We start from the raw sequence: 8,955 nt of genomic DNA on the forward strand, positions 1-8,955 counted from the left end.
TTTCCACGTAGCTTCCAATTGGTGGTAGATCGGCCTCCAATGTAGGTGAAAGGAAATGGTTTTCAAGTTTAAAGAAAACAAAATCGAAAATAACGGTTTTCGACCAAAACAACTGGATGGTATCCAATCCATTCAAAATTTATATTCTCACTTGATATTTTTTTTTCGATAGTCGGCACTTTATTCTTAATTTCTTAGTTTGAGTGTCATACTTAACTATTTTCTACTTGTTCTCTATTATGATTAGAACATTAAATCTTAATTACATTGTTGGATTTGTTATCTCCTACATTATTTTGAACTTATTTTTTCATTCCGGGTATTATATTTATGTTTGATGAGAATACTTAGATAATTTTCTTATCCCAAATGATTATTGGATGATTTTTTAAATATTTATACTAAAGAAAAACTTCAAAAGAAAAAACTTCGCCCGAAATTTTATTAAGAAAAAAAATCAACCCAGAATGAAAGGCATTGTCCTCGATAAATAAACAATAATAAAAATAAATGTATTAGGCTATTAGCCAAATCAGGGTAAAAATAGCTCACCATTATTTCAATTAACCAAATGAAACAAATATATTACTTTCCCCAATCAAGCAGACATATATTATTTCAATAGAATGAGAATCTTGTTAAATGAAAAGTTTCGTTGGATTTAAAAAAAAAAAAAAACTCTTGCTACTTTTGAGGATGCTCATGACCCTAAAAGTTCTCTATATAGGTATGAGTGGTCGGAGATACTAGGACTAGTAGTCCTGCTGATAAAGTATTGCAGCTTCTTGCTATTGTTGAACACATAAGTCGTAGGAGAGACCTGATCTCTATACAGTTTCTTGATCATTCCAAATCTTTCGATATCAAGGCTCCATTGCTGATCACAGACTCTTTATTTTCATGAATACATGGATCTGCGGGACACGTAGAGGAAGTGCATTTACAGTTATCAGTAACTATATTGGTAAGAGGATCTGTTTTTTTTCTGATCCTCTCACCCCTCTCTTCCAGCGACCAGTCCTTGCCCAAATAATTTTCAGAAGTGTCTAGCGGTAATTAGTAACAAAACAGGGCCGATCAGCTTGTTTAGACTATCACGGACATATGCCTTTACCACTTGTGCTCGGAGAACGACTTGCTGGAAACCAGAAAGGACTTCCACGTCCCTTTTTCTCGCCTCACAAAATAACAAAAGAAACTTCCAACTCAAATGGGCCACACCAATTCATTGCAACTTAGAGAACACGATTTTGTCGAAATAACCATGGGACGCGTCTTTGCTGCAGACTTTTCAATTTCCTGCCTTCCAAGACCCGCGGATACACAGAATCTGCTCTCGTGATATCTAGGATTTCCCAATTTTATCCCTGATGGAGCAGTTGTGATCTGAACAAAACTCAAGCAAAGTCCATGAATCTATAAGCTTTATCGCGTGATCATCGCTCCTCTTTAGTCCCAGTGACTAGGCTGTTAATAGATCTGGATTCGGCTCTGATACGGTAGCTATATATTACTTGAGTGGTCAAATAATCCTCAGAAGTGTCCAATGGTATTCTGGCAGTGACGATGGGACTATCGCGTACGTACTCTTTATTTCTGTAGGTCTGAAAACGTACGTTTTGCTGGAAACCAGAAAGGACTTCCACTTCCCTTTGTCTTGTCCCACACAAGAAACTTAAACTCAAATGGGCCACACCAAGTCAGAGAAGCTGGGGGAAGAAGATGACACTGGTGGATTAGTTCAGAGAAGCTAGGCAAAACAAGTATCCATACTAAATGAGGCAGAAAAAGTATCCAACCACTTGATGATTAAAGTTCGGAAAGTAAGTTTGCAAATGCGAGAAAGTGAATGAATGACAGAAGTAGTGGAGTCAGCATATCTCCTGTATGTAGGTTTTCACCCAGCTGATCCACACCTCCTTTCGCTCCTTCCCGATATCCAGTAGAACAGACTTCAGTGGAACTAGAAGCTCTTCTTCAGGAATTTTGGGATCGGCTTTGATATTCGAAAGCAACCGAAAGAAGTTCGTGTAATCAACTTTATCCACAGCCGGGAGATTTCTTTGAGCAGAAAGCTTGGGAGAAGAACAGGGAAACGAGACGGATCACATGAGAGTAGATTGATGCAGGAAATTGGGAGAGACATCGAGAAAAGATTGTGTCTTTCACTCAGGTAGGTTGTGGAGATTTGGGTATATTTCGCCGTTTATATATACACATTTAAATACATGTATATCTCCTGTTCTTTGACTTTTGTTATATATACTTGTATGTCATTTCTTCTCGAGAGTTGGTTTGTATGAGTTTACTAAGGCAACTGTTGACATATGTTGTCCCACATCGAAAAATTGAGAAAGAAACCACAAGCTTATATGAAACTTGAGTCCAGTAACCTATCAGCTTAAGCTTTTGAGTTGCAGATGGGCTTAAGTCCGTGTAGGCCCATGTGGGTATTTTACATGGTATCAAAGCGGGTTATGCTTCCGCGCGCTCATGTGGGCTCACACCACGCCAGATTCGATTTCATGTTAATCAGGCCCAAGAGTGGTCCGGTCCAGTTTCGAGGTAGCTAAATGTGCACCTCTAGTTAGGCCCGAGTGTGGAGCTCGAGGCTAGTTTGGTATTTGTCCCCCCTTGCCCGAGCACGGAAGAGGATGCCCGGCTCGGGTCCCTTGTTAAGGGCGGGTGTTTAAGGCACATGGCACGTGTTGAACCACACGTTGCCACGTGAGATTGGTTGATAGAAAGGACTAGATATTGGCATGAAACTGTATATGGAAGTAATTTTAGCTTTAAGCATGTAATGTTATTATTAGAGTTAAATGCACTTTACCCCTTACTTATGAGATGAGTTTGGGTTTGCCCCCTAATCTTAAAATTTTTATAGAGTACCACCCAACCTTACTGGGAAATAAGTAAGATGCCTCCTTAATCAAATTCCGATCAAATTTCCGGCCAAAAGAGGAAAAAAATGCATTGTTTTTTAGATTAATAAGCAATGTTACCCCCTCAGTCCTTATGTCCAGATTAATAGACAAGGTTACCATATACCTTCAAAGTTTATGGTTTTGCGGATCTTCGGAATTTATGAGATCCCTCACCATATGATCTCCCCAAATTTAATCTTGAACATAAGGAAGACGTATTAAACATTCACAAATAGTTTTAATCCGAAAATAACGCACTTTTTTTTTCTCTCTTGGCTGAAATTTTGATTGGAATTTGATTAAGGAGGCACTTTGCTTATTTTCCAGCAAGGTTGAAGGGTACTCTACAAAATTTTGAAGGTCGAGGAGTAAACTCAAACTCGCTTTATAGGTCAGGGGGCAAGTGCATTTAACTCTTATTATTATGCATATTATCTTATTATTATGTAGGTGCTTGTAATTAATAGGAACAAGAGAGTTGAATTGATGTATATGTATGCTCTTATCTGGTATATTATCTAACCTTTATGCTTGAACTTAATAGGGGCCAAGGAGACTGAGACCATACATCCTAAAGGCTCGACTCAATAAGATAATTTTGAGAGTTTAGTGAGTACTCTACTCCTTATTAGAATGAGGTTATATTCGGGATAAATATATGAAAGTGCATTTTAGTTCAGGTTAATGAAATTAAGAGAGTACATGCATCTTGATGCTTATTTGTTAAGATGAAGGTAAGTGAATTTGATCATTATGGTATAGTATGAATACTATTGTTGTGATGGCTGTGAAACCGCTGATCTGGCGGGATATAAAAAGAGATGCTAGATCGTTGATCCAACGAGATATAAATAAGGACGCTAGACCGCTGATTCGACGAGATATAAAATGGACGCTAGACTCCTACCACCGGAGAGTAATAGGGGGTCCTTGCTTGTGGTAATCAATTTGAGGAGTTGGTGATGAGGTGTGCGGGGTTACGGTATCGTCATAACTCTGTCATGAGGGAATGCGACCTCTATGACTGTTAAATTGTTGCATTAAAATTTCATTTGAGTTTATTGATGTTAAATTGGATATTGGTACTAAAGTTGATGTAGGTAAGTTATGGTTGTTATTTAAATATTTTGGTGGTGAGTTGAGTTACATAAAGTGATATAGAATATGAATTTAATACTTCATTTTCTTATGAAATTTAGTACTCACTGAGATGTAGCTTATCCATACATATTTCTTGTTACAGATGAATTAGAAGCTAAACTAGCTGCATTGGATGACTTTTTGGACTTTGGGGATCAACATGGAAGATTTGTAGCTAAACTTGTATATATCGTAGGTATTAAGCTATGTATAGAATGTTCGTGAATAGTTACGGCCTGAAAAAATTTGTTTAGTTGTTTATGGGTGGTTTTGAAAAACATGCTAGAAGTTCCTTTGAAGGTGTGATGTGTTTCTTCGATATAAATATGACGTGGTTGGTTGGGATAGATGTAGTTGAGATTTTATGGAATTGTTTAACATGTTTAAATTTGGTAAAATGGATATCGTGATACTCTAAAGGAAACTCTACAGGATTTTCGGGTCGTGACAGGACGCGTCTTTGCTGCAGACTTTTCTGCATTCCAAGACCCGTGGATATACGGAATCTGCTCTCGTGATATCTAGGATTTCCCAATTTTATCCCGGATGGAGCAGTTGTGATCTGAACAAAACTCAAGCAAAGTCCATGAATCCATAAGCCTTATCGCGTGATCCTCGCCCCTCTTTAGTCCCAGTGACTGGGCTTTTAATAGATCTGGATTCGGCTCTGAGAAGGATAGCTATATATTACTTGAGTGCCCAAATAGTCCTCGGAAGTGTCCAATGGTATTCTGGACTTGACGACAGGCCAGTCGACAGACTTTGACAACTTTGGACTATCGCGAACATACTCTTTATTTCTGTAGGTCCCAAAACGTACGTTTTGCTGGAAACCAGAAAGGACTTTCACTTCCCTTTCTCTTGTCCCACACAAGAAACTTCAAACTCAAATGGGCCACACCAAGTCATTTCCTCCAGCTGGGAAAATCGTTATCGTTGAAAGAGTCTAAGATAAGGACGTTGTGCAAGAAAAGGACTTGGACTCATTTTGATTAGGTCCCGTGATTGACTTGTAAAGGGCTCTGCTTGACTTGGAAGGTTCAGGAGTCACTCTTCATGAAATATCAAGTACGGTGCGATCTTTGCTCAAATGTCGACATTATATCCTGAACTGAAATCACTACTTTCTTATCTATTCACTCAAAAATGGGATTTCTCCTGCCTCATATGATCCTCTTCTTCTTCTTTATTTTTCTCCTGAACTTCCCACCGCTTTCATCAGCCCAAACTAATGGAAACATAACCGTTGGAGTTCCACTCACTGCTACAGCAGGCTCGAATTCCTCTTGGCTCTCTTCCTCGAGAGAGTTCGCATTCGGGTTCAAAGAAATTGCTCCCAACAGCAACCTTTTCTTGCTTTGCATATGGTACGACATACTCCCGGAAAAAACCATAGTTTGGTACCCGAAAGACACCACTCCAGCTCCATTAGGATCCAAAGTTGAGCTCACTCCCGATAAAGGTGTACGCCTCACCGATCCTCGAGGGGAAGAAATTTACAGGTCCCAGTCCTTCTCAGGGACCGCTTCCTATGGGGTGATGAACAACACTGGCAATTTTCAGCTCTTTGGGGAAGATTCCGGTTCTGATCCTATCTGGGAGACCTTTAGCTTTCCCAGCGACACGCTTTTGCCCACGCAAGTCCTTGAGAGAGGCGGCCTCCTCTCTTCCTCACAGAGACAAACTTCTCCTTAGGAAGGTTTCAGCTTCGCCTCCTACCCGATGGAAATGTCTGTCTCAACCCTATAAACTTGCCCACTGATTATGCAAACGAAGCCTACTACACATCACATACTCCAGGAAAATTTGCTAATGATACAGAGGCTGGCCTCAGGTTGGTGTTCGATGAGTCGGGCTCTCTATACGTCTTACGACAAAATGGGAAAATAGCCAATCTCTCAAGCGGGGCTTACCCACCCTCACAATATTATCATCGGGTTAAGCTGAACTTTGATGGAGTTGCAGCCCATTACGTTCACCTGAAGGACACAAGCACTCCAGGGTGGACTCCTGTCTGGTCTCAACCCGAGAACATATGCAAGGATCTTCTTGTCACAGCAGGTCTTGGGGTTTGCGGATACAACAGTATATGCAATATCAGAGAAAATGCTCGTCCCACATGTAGCTGCCCGGCTGGGTTCACCTTCATCGATCCAAATGACCATTTTAGCAGCTGTGCACCGAACTTCGCAGTAAGCTGTGATGAAGCTCAGAGGAACTACACCAGTGATCTTTTCACGTTTGAGGAGGCTCCAAGCACTGATTGGCCCACTTCCGACTATGCCCTTCTCACGCCTTTCACCGAACAACAATGCAGAAATTCATGCTTGAATGACTGTTTCTGTGCTGTGGCAATCTTCAAAGAGGGCAAAGAGTGCTGGAAGAAGAAGCTACCGCTCTCCCATGGGCAAACCGGGTGGTATCTTTCATTGAAGGCTCTGATCAAAGTCCCAAAGCGGAATTTGCCGCCAGACCGCCCCATGTTTCCACCTCCAAACGGGAAGGATAAGAGCAAGAAGGATAAGCTGTTCCTCACAGGATCTGTCCTTTTCGGCACTTCAGTGCTCGTTAACATCCTACTGGTCGGCGTGATTTGTCTGGGCTTTTACTGGATTCGCCGCAGCAGAATCACTGGGAAACTAACCCTGCACCAGAGCGAAGGCTTCACAAAATTGCAAAGCTTCACTTACAAGGAGCTCGTGGAGGCCACGAATGGTTTCACGGAAGAGCTTGGGAGAGGCCATTTTGGGATAGTCTACAGGGGAATGATATCAAATTCACCAGTTGCTGTAAAGAAGTTAATAAACAATCTTATGCAGGAATCAGAGAAGGAGTTCCGAACTGAAGTGAATGTGATCGGGCAGACCCACCACAAGAACCTCGTTCGGCTCCTTGGATACTGCGACGAGGGGCACGAGAGACTGCTCGTGTATGAGTTCCTGAGTAACGGGTCTTTGTCCAGCCTCTTGTTTGGGAACCCGAGACCTACATGGGCCCACAGGTGTCAGATAGCACTCGGGATCGCAAGAGGGCTATTGTACCTGCACGAGGAGTGCAGCACCCAGATCATCCATTGCGACATAAAACCGCAGAACATACTGCTCGATGATCAGTTTGCTGCCAAGATCTCTGACTTTGGCCTTGCGAAGCTCCTGCAGATGGGGCAGAGCCTGACCCATACAGGCATTCGGGGAACCAAAGGCTACGTTGCGCCCGAGTGGTTCAGGTACCTCCCCGTGACGGTCAAGGTGGACGTGTACAGTTTCGGAGTGTTGCTGCTCGAGATCGTGTGCTGCAAGAAGAACATAGAGACAGAGATTATCAATGAAGAAGCAGGGGAGAGGATGCTATTGAGCGACTGGGCATACGACTGTTACGTGGATGGGGTAATGGAGGCCTTGGTGGAAGGGGACATGGAGGCACTGAGTGATGAAGGGGGTAAGAAGCTCAAGAGGATGGTAATGGTTGGCATTTGGTGCATACAGGAAGACCCAAGCCTTAGGCCTTCCATGAGAAAGGTAACGCAGATGCTGGAGGGAGCTATCGAAGTGCCTGTTCCTCCTTGTCCTTTCCCGTTCATGAGAATGTAGCGACTTCGTTCCAGCCTGTTGCATGTTAGGTTTACTGTTGATCTTGTAAAAGATCATGTAATAATTGTTCCAAATACAGCAGATTGATTTACTCACGGTAGATGCGTAAGTTTAGCATTAGCGTACGCTAGATAGGATCTGCTGGACCATAATGTCGAGTAACGCAAGAATAAGTGTGTGGTGTACTTGAAACTCATCCTTTCAAAAGGTAGAAATCGTAATCCTGGCTATGTTATATACAAATCAGTAGAAAGACTCGTGAATCTTTGGTCCTATAAGCATGTGAAGATCAGGTCGATAAGCTCAAGCTGGAGGAAGATGAGCATACTTCTGCATCTCAGGTTGCTCATCATAGGGCCTCGACATTAGTTTGAACAGAGTCCGGATCTCTCCAAAGTCAACTTGCTCAGCCGCATCAACTGCACTGGTAGTTCTGAGGACGTACTTAGGAGTCACCGAGTTCATTTAAAGGCAAGTATGAATATCTATTCAGGTGATATTACATAGATATACAACAGATTAGTTGAAATACAAAAATGAAGTACATTATTAATTCAAAAAATACATGACCCATCTCATAATTTTCATTTCACTAATTATAAAAAAACTCAAATTCAAAGTTTTCAGAAAATTCCATTTGCAGAGACCAATCGGAGTGTGCCACGGCATTATGTGTCAGTTGACTGCCGTTAGGTTTTCATGTTAAATAATAAGAAATAATTATTTAAAACGAAATTTATTATTTTTGAATATAAATGAAAGACTTATCAAGTAATAAGAAACTTAATTATTTATTGATAAATGACGCATTATTATGTAAAAAACTTGTTAATTCAAATAGAACAAAACTCTGGTTAGAATACAAGAAGGAGCAGTAGTCCTGCTGAGAAAGTTTTTGCAGATTCTTGCTATTGTTGAACATATAAGTGTAGGAGAGATCTGATCTCTATACAGTTTCTTGATCATTCCGAAATATTTTGATATCAAGTCTCCCGATCATAGTCTCTTTATTTTCACGAACTGATAGATTTAAGGGACATATAAAGGTAGTGTATTTACAGTTGTCATGACCCGAAATTTCAGCAGCATTTTCCTTAAAATTTCAATAACCCAAAACTTGCTAATATTTCAATATGCTAGACCTCCAATTGTCAATTAATTATTCCATCAAATAAATCACACATCAAACATCCCAATAGATTATTAATGATCTCCAATTACCAAAAGAATAATTATACAAAAAAATTCCAAGTCGTAACATACTTTTAAGCTTCTCTTATAATAGGTTAATTAACTAT

At 40.8% G+C, this 8,955-nt stretch overlaps 2 protein-coding genes across 2 annotated transcripts; both read left to right on the forward strand.

Annotated features, from left to right (window-relative positions):
- Positions 1-5,183: 5,183 nt before the first annotated feature.
- On the forward strand, positions 5,184-6,517 carry LOC116211944 (G-type lectin S-receptor-like serine/threonine-protein kinase RLK1). The gene has a single exon (XM_031546491.1). It carries the CDS (start codon positions 5,214-5,216, stop codon positions 5,760-5,762), a length of 549 nt encoding a protein of 182 aa, XP_031402351.1. The 5' UTR covers positions 5,184-5,213; the 3' UTR covers positions 5,763-6,517.
- LOC116212295 (G-type lectin S-receptor-like serine/threonine-protein kinase LECRK3) lies at positions 5,880-7,900 on the forward strand. The gene is made up of 2 exons (XM_031546854.1): positions 5,880-5,901; positions 6,033-7,900. The coding sequence occupies exons 1-2, from the start codon at positions 5,880-5,882 to the stop codon at positions 7,655-7,657; spliced, it is 1,647 nt and encodes a 548-aa protein (XP_031402714.1). The 3' UTR covers positions 7,658-7,900.
- The last annotated feature ends 1,055 nt before the right edge of the window (positions 7,901-8,955 follow it).

Source organism: Punica granatum, chromosome 6 (genome assembly GCF_007655135.1).
Source record: "Punica granatum isolate Tunisia-2019 chromosome 6, ASM765513v2, whole genome shotgun sequence".
NCBI classification, from domain to species: domain Eukaryota; kingdom Viridiplantae; phylum Streptophyta; class Magnoliopsida; order Myrtales; family Lythraceae; genus Punica; species Punica granatum.